Source organism: Myxocyprinus asiaticus, chromosome 38 (genome assembly GCF_019703515.2).
Source record: "Myxocyprinus asiaticus isolate MX2 ecotype Aquarium Trade chromosome 38, UBuf_Myxa_2, whole genome shotgun sequence".
Lineage (NCBI taxonomy): Eukaryota > Metazoa > Chordata > Actinopteri > Cypriniformes > Catostomidae > Myxocyprinus > Myxocyprinus asiaticus.
This window is the reverse complement of record NC_059381.1, coordinates 14389036-14401219: the sequence shown is the minus strand read 5'-3', so window position 1 is coordinate 14401219 and position 12184 is coordinate 14389036. Positions and strand designations below refer to the sequence as shown.

General features: G+C 39.3%; 1 protein-coding gene across 3 annotated transcripts in view; it reads right to left on the bottom strand.

Annotated features, from left to right (window-relative positions):
* The window catches only part of LOC127428938 (guanine nucleotide exchange factor VAV2-like), a 279483-nt gene that overhangs the window by 53319 nt on the left and 213980 nt on the right, over nucleotides 1–12184 (bottom strand). For all 3 annotated transcript variants that reach the window (XM_051677628.1, XM_051677629.1, XM_051677630.1), the window contains exons 5-7: nucleotides 7849–7954; nucleotides 5418–5516; nucleotides 222–290 (exon numbers count right to left, since the gene is read on the bottom strand). In XM_051677628.1, the coding sequence (XP_051533588.1) occupies nucleotides 222–290; nucleotides 5418–5516; nucleotides 7849–7954 (274 nt within the window). The remainder of the gene's footprint in view (nucleotides 1–221; nucleotides 291–5417; nucleotides 5517–7848; nucleotides 7955–12184) is intronic.

Here is a 12184-nt window from a genome sequence, read left to right as displayed (position 1 = left end):
CTTGTAAAAGAAAGGAACTGAGCACATTAAAACTGAGTGCATTATATTTTGAAAGTAAGGCAATTTTCAGCCAATTCCAAATTTATTGCCAGATATTCTACAAAAATATTATGCGATTGTGATTATTTTAATCTATTGACAGCCCTTGTTTTTTGTACATATTCTTTTGAAAACAGGTAAAATACTACTTTTTTAACGATGCAGAGTGAATGTTCACTTACCTCTAAATTCAAAAATATGGTCTCCATCTCCTGTGGTGTTAACACTTGCTTCAGGGGGATCATATAATTCTATAATGGTAAAACAGAAGAAAATCCTATAAATGGCAACATCATAATTTTTGCAAACAGCACATATGGCAGAAACAAAAATCCAGCATTGTATTCCATAAATGGCACATTCATTCAAAGCCAAAGCTTAAAAAGTCTCACACGGTTATCCCCTTCAAGCTAACAATCAAACACATGCTGCATGCACCTTGTTGTGGTCAGGTAATTGTCTTTTACAAACAAAAGTCAAATACTGTTTGTTTACTGTGGCTGCGGGCTTGCTGTTTATATATATATATATATATATATATAAACAGCAAGCCCTGAGAAACCCTGAGAAATCCTGGCAAATTCATCTATTAATTTGTTTCAACTGCGAAGCAAAAAGTAGCTTAGATTGCAAAAGCAATATTGACACGTTGACTTAATTAGAAAGAATGAATCAAGCAATCATCATTAATCAAAGCTTCTGTCTGGAATAGAAAATCTGCATGACCCCTCACTGTTTTGTTAAGACTGGGATTAATAACATCTAATAAATGTTTTTAGGCTTATTTTGTTTCACGATTCAAATTCTGTGTGAGAGCGCAATTGGAAACAGGACAGGTTAAAACATCACACATTCAAGCTTGTACAATTTGTACAAACAAGCGTGCATGCATGTTATACCCCATGGGCTCAATTGAGTCTCGTGCCAACAGTATTGATATACTGAACGGACATGTTTTCACACTTTGTAGCAAGTGCATGGCATTTCTGACCTGTGACTGACCTATGAGTCCAGAGGGCAAAGGGAGGGCACAGCATGCACATTTACCATCACAATTAAGAAGAGCCAAGAAATTTTTTTGACTTCTTTCATTCTTGCATCATCTGTTAAAGTCAACATGAAATTGCAGTGGCAACTCACTTTAATTCCATAAAGTGACAGATTTATGGCAAACAAATGTATGGCAGGACTTTATTTTATCCACCAGGAATTGACTGGAGCCAAAAATGAATGTGAGTTTGCAGTTAATTGTGGAGGACTACTCCCCTCTTGAAACACCACCGATACCCACTTTTGTGGAGGATTTTTTAGACTGGGACATGAAGGCTGAATGTCAAGTTCACCCACGAGAACATCTCAATGTATCCCTATGGTTACTTGTAATTATTAACCTTTACTAGTTTTAACTGGCATACATTACTGCGGACAACACCATTAAAAGATTTTAGGCAAGATTTTTGAAAGACTGTAGCCTAAAACAATGCCTGAATTGCTATTTGGCTATTGGTTAACATAATTTTTCCTGACAATTTAAAGGCAAAGCAGGTTATTACCCAGGGTACCTGCATATTTAAAGGAATTAATTTTAAGACATTTAAAGATGTTTTAATGTCAATTTAAAAAAGGCTGATTTTGCAAGATAAAAATGCATATAAAGTAAAAAAATAAATAAAATAAAATAAAAATAAAAAATAGCAAGTTGTCAACATGGAAAGACAGCTTTAAGCGACACTTTAATGTGTTAAAAGCTGAACTGTATGAATGGTGATAAGGTATAGGCAACATTCCTGTTTCCAAAATTCCTGATTTTCTTTAACAGAATAAACAGATTTAACCAGAGACTAAGAAAAGGACTGGTTTCTTAAAGCTTAACGTTGCATTCATGTTTGATTTTAGTGGGCTTATTAAAGCTAGACCTCCACAAAGGATATTTAACCCTCTAAGCTCTGAAGGTGTTTTTAAAGATTTCCTGTTTCAGTGACATGCCCAAAATTAATATAGCTTAAAACTCTACAAAACAAAAACAAAAAACAAAGAGGGTAAATTTTTTGGTATAATTTTTAAAGAAAACATTAAAACCTTTTTAATGATATAGATTATGATAAATTATGAGACTGTCAGCCGAAGAAACTGCTGAAAAATCACCAAAAATACAACAACCTTTTTTTCTTATTTTTCTGATTTGACTATATATCTCAGGGTGTCAATAAGATAGCTCCAAAAAACTGCTTTTATTTTATTCCCAATCATGTCACCAGTAACTGAGTACAATTTTATGTTGATACGACAAAGCAATCAAAAGTTATAGCATAACAAAATTGTAATCATAGTGTCCAAAACCATCACCAAGTGTCCAAAAGCCGCTTCAAACAAATAAAACAAAATAATTGTACATAAGAATGAATTACACATGCAAACACAACATTGACTAAAGGTATGCTCTCTCCCCAAAGCATGCCGGCATGAGTAATGAGATCTCATTCAGTTCCAATCTGTGTCATCTGAGCCAACATTGAGTCTGTGTCGTGTACTTGGTGCCATCTCCTGGTGGTCCTATGTAATTAGAGTGAACGATCCTCTCTGCCCATATTTGGATGACTTCCAACTCTGGTTGCAGTGATCAGAATCCTAATATAATTGGTATAGCACTCTATGACGCTGGACAACGTATTACATCATTTCCGATGAAGTCATCTGATCCAGGAAAGCTAACGTTTTTTAGCCAGATAGCACATTATGTGCTGTGTGCACACTGTACTCTGTTTGGATTATCTCATGATCTATGCATCCACATATGTTGTGTGTGGGCTCGTTTTAAAGGTAATCCCCTCCTCTAAGTAATAGTATGTTACAATTTAAGTTCGTGAAGTTATAAACGAAAACGCTGCTTATAAGCAACACCTGTTTATTTTTCTGATTTTACTATATATCTCAGGGTGTCAATAAGGTAGCTCCAAAAAACTGCTTTTATTTTATTCCCAATCATGTCACCAGTAACTGATGGTGTACGGTACTGTATAACAGTACAGTTATACTGTTATACACCACTGTACTGTATAACAGTACAGTGGTGGCCAAAAATATTTGCACCCTTGGTAAATATGAGTAAAGAAGGCTGTGAAAAAAAAATGCTTTGTTTACCCTTTTGATCTTTCATTAAAATAATTCACAAAAATCTAACCTTTAATTGAAGTAAAACAATTGAAAGAGGGGAAATATCTCATTATTAAATAAATATGTATCTCCAAAACACATTGGTTACCATTATTGGCACCCCTTGAAATTCTTAGGAGTAAAATATATCTGAAGTATATTGCCATTCATATTTTAAATTTTTAGTACACCTGGGTGACAAGGAACATGAAATTGTTCATCCATGACTTTAAATATGAGGTAAGACAGGCCAAATTACCTTAATTATCAATCACAGTGGGTTAGACTAAATAATATAGTTCTGATGTGCGGCAAAAGGTTGTTGAGCTTCACAAAATGGGAAGTGGCTATAAGAAAATAGCCAAAGCATTGAAAATGCTAATTTCCACCATCAGGGCAATAATTAAGAAGTTCCAATCAACTGGAGATGCTAAGAATCGGCCTGGAAAAGGATGCGTGTCTATAATGTCTCCACACACGGTGAGGAGGATGGTTCAAGAGGCCAAAAATTCTCCAAGGATTACAGCTGGAGAATTGCAGAAATTAGTTGGGTCTTGGGGTCAGAAAGTCTCCAAAACTACAATCAGACGCACCTACATCACAAGTTGTTTTGGAGGGTTTCAAGAAAAAAAGCCTCTGCTCTCATCAAACAACAAACTCAAGCATCTTCAGTTTGCCAGACACTACTGGAACTTTAAATGTGACCGTGTTATATTGTCAGATGAAACAAAAGAGCTTTTTGGCAGCAAACACCAGAGATGGGTTTGGCGCACACAGAGAGGTATGGTAAATACCCCATGCCCACGGTTAAATGTGTTGCTGGATCTTTTGAAGTTGTGGGGCTGTTTTTTTATGCCAGAGGACCTGGACATTTTGTTCGGACACATGGCATCATAGACTCTATCAAATACCAACAGATAAAAAAATCAAAACTCGACTGCCTCTGCCAGAAAGCTTAAAATGGGTACTGGTTGGATCTTCCAGCAGGACAATATCCAAAACAAACATCAAAATCAACACAAAAATGGTTCATTGACCACAAAATCAAGGTTCTGCCATGGCCCTCCCAGTCCCCTGACCTGAACCCCATAGAAAACCTGTGGGGTGAACTGAAGAGGAGAGTCCACCAACATGAACCTCTGAATTAGAAGGATCTGGAGAGATTCTGTATGGAGGAATGGTCTCAGATCCCTTGCCATGTGTTCTCCAACCTCATTAGGCATTATAGGAGAAGACTCAGAGCTGTTATCTTGGCAAAGGGAGGTTGCAAAGATTATTGAATAAAAGGGTGCCAATATTTGTGACCAATGCGTTTTGGAGACAAATATTTATTTAATAATGAGATATTTCCCATGTTTCCCCTGTTAGATTTTTGTGATTTTTTTGAATGAAAGATCAAAGGATAAACAATGCAGATTTTTTTTTTTCACAGCCTTCTTTGCTCATATTTACCAAGGGTGCAAATATTTTTGGCCACCACTGCATGTCAAAGATATGTACTTAGCTTTTACTTGCTATATTTTTGTCTGTGAGTTAAACAAATAGGCTGGTTGTATTCTACTCTTTGAGATCTTTCCAATGACATATGGCACATGGCTATTTGATCAGTTTGATGTTTTTACCGATTACAAAAATATATGTACAGTGCAACATTATTAATAAATAACCGAAACGGAACACTTCTGATTGGTCTGCAAAATTCAAAGCACTTGTTCAATTTTGGTCATAATCTCTACATGCATTGTAAAGTACAGCTTCTAAGCCTTAAAACAATACCAACTTTCTGTTGGTCAAGACTCTAGTTACTAGTATTTTAATTTTAAAAAATTGTTGGTGGTCCCATCGGCAGGCCAATCTGAGCTTAAATGGTTAAGACCCTTTTTTTTAACACTAAAGATATTTAAGTGAAAAAAGAACTTAAGACATTTTAATTCTTTTTTAAGGACCTGTGAAAATCCTGATAACACTGATGAATCATGCAATATAAGAACAGAAATGTGAAGTGAAGTAAATATGTCCCATTTTGATTTCATGTTGACTCTAAAGAAACAGAATAATTGCACAGGCCAACTATGTACACTTGTCACATAGGGCTCAGTCCTCATCTTTTTTCCTCTCTCTGTGTCAATATTGAGCAACCTCTCTCTCTTCAGAAAACCCAAGCTAGACCTTGACCCAGTTCCAAGCCATCAATTCCAGTCTCTCCACTAAGCGCTCCCACTCACCTTCTCAATGTCCTCCAGTGTCTTATAGTACTTTGCTTCTGTCTCTTGAATCTCCACCAAGCAGCAGTTTCTCTTGTCATCTTCCGTCATGCCCATTTTCTTTTATGGGAAAAAGAAACAAAAACACACAGAACATTATACTGTTGGTATCGTCCATTAAGATGCCAGCTCAGCACCTTTAAACACCTGTACAAGGTACCAAACTCTTATTCAAGGGAACTCAGGTCACAATCAGGACAGCCAAGACCAAAGTACATTACATCAAAAGACAGAAGGGGAACAGAGTATTTCACAACAAAACTTCCAAGGGCAACTTTGACACGGACTGTAGGTTATAATGCAGTGCTTTAAACAAGAGTTCCATTCTTTCATTCATTCAAAACAACACAAACTCAAACATCTAAGTCTAAGGCAGAAAAAACAACTGTAGGAAAGCCACAAATGTGGTTTTGATGAGGACTCTCAACTACATGAGGTCAATTCACAAAACAATAACAACAGAAAATGATCTAATAGAACACAATGCATGTGATTAAATGTAATCACTGGGTTTTGGTTTAATGCAAGGGGTTTGCAAGCTTGTTTGGGAGTGTGGCGATAAAACTGAAGTCGGGGGAAGGCACGCCAGCTGGAGGCCAAAGCTGGAATGAACATCTGGGCCTGGCCGTGTATGAGGCCAAAGCAAATCTGCTCACATCCAGAGAAATTCAAGATCACAAACACTTGTTTTGTTACAGAGAGAGAAAGAGGAAGGGGGAAAAAAGAGGGAAAGAGCACTCCAGAAGGCTGCCCTTGTAAAAGAGTTGCTTAAAGCTGACAGAATTAGGCAAGTCAAATACATCTATGACTTTGATTTACAAATGGGGCAAACTCCAGTGACATCATTATCTGTTGTGCTTTTATCAGCATTTGGGAGCTATTGTGGTCAAATCTGGAAATCATCTGATGTAGTGATGATGGTTTGAGATAAAGTATAAATATATCATTTGAAAAAAGCCACAAAACATTTGAGAGGAGGGTGATTTGATTGGCTATATTTCTAACACTGAGAGTGTAATGTGTCCTTGTTGCACCCCCTGGCTGATGGCACAGATTATGTCTCAATTTCATTGTGTGTGTGTACCTCTGTAAAGGCAGGACCCTGGCACTCTTCTCTCTGTGTAGGAGGGATTTCATCCCTTTTGGGTTTAAAATAACCTAGCATTAGCTTGCTTGGATAGACAGCACACACTATTAACTCAATCTAAGTGGCAGAGGGGCATTAGCACTGGGACACCCTCTTCTCCTATCTCCTCCTTTCCAGCAAAGAAAGACACATTACACCACTCTTACCATAAATTCTCAGTGTACTTTTCTGCTCATTACTTATGGGCAGACCCAGTCAGAATCTGCTATTTTTCTTTCGATGATGGGGGTTAAATCTGCAGAATGTACAGTATTTAAACATGACAAAATGAGTTAAATGGGGCTTAAGTTTTGCAGACTTCCCATGATGTTCAAAACAAGTAAATTACAGAACTTACATTTTTGGGTGAATAAATTACCCTATTATTAATATATTTTATCCTTGAACAAATGAATGTGCAGAACTTGACAGGTGTTCAAATTCTTAGGAAATCTGCATAGTTCTGTGGGTCGCAGATTCTAAGTTTATGCGTCAAAAACACACCATCACCTTAGTATGGCGGGGTCTTGTGTTCTTCATATATCCATATTCACTCACTGAGAACTTCAGTTCTAGTGAGGAACACTATGGTCCTAATAAAGTGCCTGACGAGATCTGCTGCTGTTGTAGCCCATTAGCCTCAAGGTTCGACGTGTTGTGCATTCTGAGAAGCTATACTGCTCACTACAATTGTACAGAGTGGTTATCTGAGTTAAATTCTGAGTAAACTCTAGAGACTGCTGTGAGTGAAAATCCCAGGAGATCAGCAGTTAAAGAAATACTCAAACCAGCCCGTCTAGCACCAACAATCATGCCACGGTCGACATAACTGAGATCACATTTTTTCCCCATTCTGATGGTTGATGTAAACATTAACATCAGCTCCTGACCCGTATCTGTATGATTTTATGCACTGCACTGCTGCCACACGATTGGCTGATTAGATAATCGCATGAATATGTAGGTGTACAGGTGTTCCTAATAAAGTGTACTAAGTAAGTGTACATGGGGCTCAAAGGTTTGCACCAACACACATGTAAAGGAAAGGAAAGAGGAGCACTGAAAGATCTGAAGATAATCATGAGCGGTACAGCTTGACACTTACCTGCATGTATCTGATCTGCAGCATTGAGGAGGCAAAGCAGCAAATGTAAGCAGAGCAAGTTAACTTGCGCACAGCCATGGGAAAATGACAGGAAATCATTCCATCTATAACCTCTCTCACACTTGCACCAATGAGTGTCGTCCATATGGGGTCTCACTCACCATGGGCTGTCTAACCTCCACCTTGATGATGTCCTCGTAGATGTCGTCCCCATCGTCATCGCAGGGAACACAGTCATATATGTCATCCTCTCCCACGTCATGCTCACTATGCAAGAAAGAGAGCACAAAGAAAGCAGTGGGTTAAAAATAAAGAAGCTTAAGAGAAGAAAGCTATTGGTCATTAAATGCTAAATTATAATTTCTGCATGACTAGCGGCATGCAAAAATTTGAAAAAGAATCCCCTTCCCAATTCCATTTTACAGGCAAACTTTGGTGACAAAATCACTGCCAATCAGAACATATCTAATGTTTGTTCATACAGTTTTAGGGAGCTAAATTTGGACCATTGAGATTTCACAATGGTCAGAGCTGCATAACAGGGCAAAAATAGAACCCAAGCAACTGACAAAATATTGCAGGTTGCAGCAAGAAACATAAAATCTGATTTACATAGAAGAGATTCATTTCTTGTTTGTTGCTTAATCACATCACACCTGGTTATGACTCAAAGTGTCTGGGACAGAGTTATGACATATTTAAGAGAGAGTGAGCATATGTGAGCGTGTGTGTGTGACAATGAGTCACATATAAATGACAGTTTCTCAATGATAACTGAATCACAGCCTGATTAGCTTATGCACATGTTTGTCACAGAGCAGAAAGAGCCCTGAGACTGTAGCGGTGGCATCCATCACTGCACACTCTGCCGTTGTTCTCTCAGGCAACTTACATAAAGGCCAAAATAAAGCAGGCCGACATCACACAAGGTGTCCTTCCATGCTTGGTCCCAGCTGTGTTCTCACAGCAGCAATCAAATCAGTCATCCATCCCTCCCTAAGAGAAGAGCTCACTCTCTCATATACACACACCCCAGTAGCTCTGCCAGATGGTTGTGCTACCAGACAGCAACAAGTACCCTTACTCACTTCTGCTGATGTGTCCAATTGTAGGCTAGAACAAATGTGAAAAACTAATGCAGCTTGAATTAAAGGCCTGCCCAAGAGATTAACACTCTGACTGATTGGCTCACACACAACAGACATAGCCTCGAAGGATGACAACAAATCTCTCTTTTTCTCTGCTCCAACAAAAAAAGTGATAGCGAAATGAACACATGCTTTCATATAGAGATGCAATGGCAGTGTATTTGCATATATTCTGTTTAGATGACTCTAGAGATCGTAATTAGCATTTAACAACCTGTCTGAGTGTACTAAGATGCTCTGGAAAGCTATGTTTCCACTTTAAAGGATTTTAATAAGCAAGTAAGATTATTACATGCTATAATATACCATGACTTTGCTATTATATAGAACTCCAAGTTGTTTAACAGAATACATGTTTATTTCAATGCAAATTTAGGCTAATATTAGTACAACAAGTACAAGTACAACAAAAGAGCAATTACTGGTATTCATACTAATGGCTTTATGGAGTTTCTGTGATTTAATTCACTGCAGTAACACATTCAGTCTTTGCAAAAACTATTGCACCAGACTTGCAGTTAAAGGAATAGTTCACCCAAAAATGAAAATTCTCACATCAATTACTCACCCTCATGCCATTCCAGATGTGTGTGATTTTCTTTCTTCTGTAGAACACACATAAAGATTTTTTTAAAGAATATATCAGCTCTGTAGGTCCATATAATGCAAGTGAATGGTGACTGTGGCAGGGCGGGGCTGGGACGTGATTCGGCACACCCGGCCCCTAATAAGACTGATTAAGCCTGAGAGGGATAAAGCCGACCGGAGACAGCAGTGCGACAGAGAGAGAGAGTTACGGACAGCTGTCCGACACCTGTGTGTGTTTGTCTTTTTGGTTAAGTTCATTATTAAAATATTATTTATACTGTCAAGCCGGTTCTCGCCTCCTCCTTTCCATTGAACTGTGTTACACTGGTGCCAAAACCCAGGAAGGAGGAGGGATGCGCCGTAGTAGAGTCCTCGCCATTACCATCCACCCCAATGGAGCAGCCGCGGTCATCCGCCCGGGGACGGAGGAGCCCGGCTGCCTGAGAGTGGAGGAACGGCCGTCGACCGCGAGGGGAGGAGGGGCTCCTGGCAGACCACCTGGAGCGGAGAACTGCTGCCAGGGGCAGGGGAGACCCCTTCCATCCACCGAAAACGTGGCAGGGCGTTCCGTCCACCAGGGGCCGGAGGACTGCCTATGATCCGCCCGGGGAGGCGTCGCTGTCGTCCACTAGAGGGTGGAGGAGTGGCCGAAAACCAGGCATATCGGAGAACCGGCTAGTAAATTATTTATTTATTTTTCTCTCTCTCTCCTCTCTTTCTCCCGCTACTGCTCCGCGTTGGCCTTTCCCTCTCTTTTAAATATTAGTATTGTTTTTTTGTTAGTATAATCACCGTTACGGTGTATAACTACCGTGTTTTTTTTGTTATTGTTGTTTGTTTCCCTCCCCCTGTCCCCTCCCAGATACAGGAAGGTGGGGATGACCTGCCGGCAGACAGGGCCGGAAGGGCACGCCTCCCCCCAGGGAAAGGGGAGGGGGGATGTATGTCATGCCGGGGGCTCCCCGGGCTGAGAGAACGAGGGAGGAATGTGGCAGGAAAGAGGGCGGGGCCGGGTCGTGATTCTGCACACCCGGCCCCTAATAAGGCTGATTACACCCGAAAGGGAGAGAGAGAGACAGAGAGTGAGTTACGGACAGCTGTCCGACACCTGTGTGTGTTTGTCTTTTTTGGTTAAGTTCATTATTAATATATTATTTATATTGTCAAGCCGGTTATTGCCTCCTCCTTTCCATTGAACTGTGTTACAGTGACCAAAACTCTGAAGGTCCAAAAAGCACATAAAGGCAGCATAAAAGTAATCCATACGACTCCAGTGGTTTATGCCATATCTTCTGAAGTGATCCAATTGATTTTGGGTGAGAATAGACCAATATATAACTCCTTTTACAGTATAAATCTTGACATCAGCAGTCTCCTTTGGCGATCATGATATCAAGCTCGATTACACTTCCTAGCGCAATCTAGTGCTCTATGCATAAATCAAGCACTAGGAAGTGTAATCGAGTTTGAAATCATGATCATGCCTAGAAACTACAATGGCAAAATGAACAGTGTAAAAGGAGTTATATTTTGGTCTGTTCTCACCCAAAACCGATTAAATTGCTTCAGAAGACATGGATTAAAACACTGGAGTCATATGGATTACTTTTATGCTGCCTTAATATGTTTTCTGGAGCTTCAAAGTTTTCATCACCACTCGCTTGCATTGTCTGGACCAAACAAGCTTAAATACATTTGTAAAATCTTACACACGTGGAATGGCATGAGGGTGAGTAAATGATGAGAGAATTTTCATTTTTGGGTGAACTATTCCTTTCGTATGTGGTAAATGTGCCAAAAGACTGTATTTTTGTAAGAGATACCATGATTGCTTCTCTACACACAGCTATAAGCAGGGGGTAGGTTGAAACTACTGCACCTGTGTTGGTAGGCTGTATAAATATCAAAGCCACCACCATCTTTGTTTATATCCAGAGCAGGTTTTCCTGAATCAGGGGAAAAGACTGGTATGGATGGAGAGAGAAGCCAGCTGGATTCAGCAGCTGATAGTTGGAGGATTGCCAGTCTGGCAGAGCTGCTGGGTGCTAATTAGGGCTGGGCTATTTGGCTACAAATATCTTGATAAATTTAAGCCTATTGACGATATTCAATATACACTGGCGGCCAAAGGTTTGGCATAATGTACAGATTTTGCTGTTTCTGAAGGAAATTGGTACTTTAATTCACCAAAGTGGCATTCAACTGATCACAATGTATAGTCAGGACATTACTGATGAAAAATACAGCACCATCAGTATTTGAAAAAAGTCATTTTTTATCAAATCTAAACAGGCCCCATTTCCAGCAGCCATCACTCCAACACCTTATCCTTGATTAATCATGCAAAATTGCTAATTTGGTACTAGAAAATCACTTGCCATTATATCAAACACAGTTGAAAGCTATTTGGTTTGTTAAGTTTGTTTGTGAGTTGCCACAGTATGCAATAAACTTGCATGTCTTAAGGTCAATATTAGGTCAAAAATGGCAAAAAAGAAACAGCTTTCTCTAGAAACTCGTCAGTCAATCATTATTTTGAGGAATGAAGGCTATATAATGCTTGAATATTTCATACAAAGGTGTACACTACAGTCTTCAAAGACAAAGTACAACTGGCTCTAACAAGGACAGAAAGAGATGTGGAAGACCAGATGTACAACTAAACAAGAGGATAAGTACATCAGAGTCTCTAGTTTGAGAAATAGACGCCTCACATGTCCTCAGCTGACATCTTCATTGAATTCTACCCCCTCAACACCAG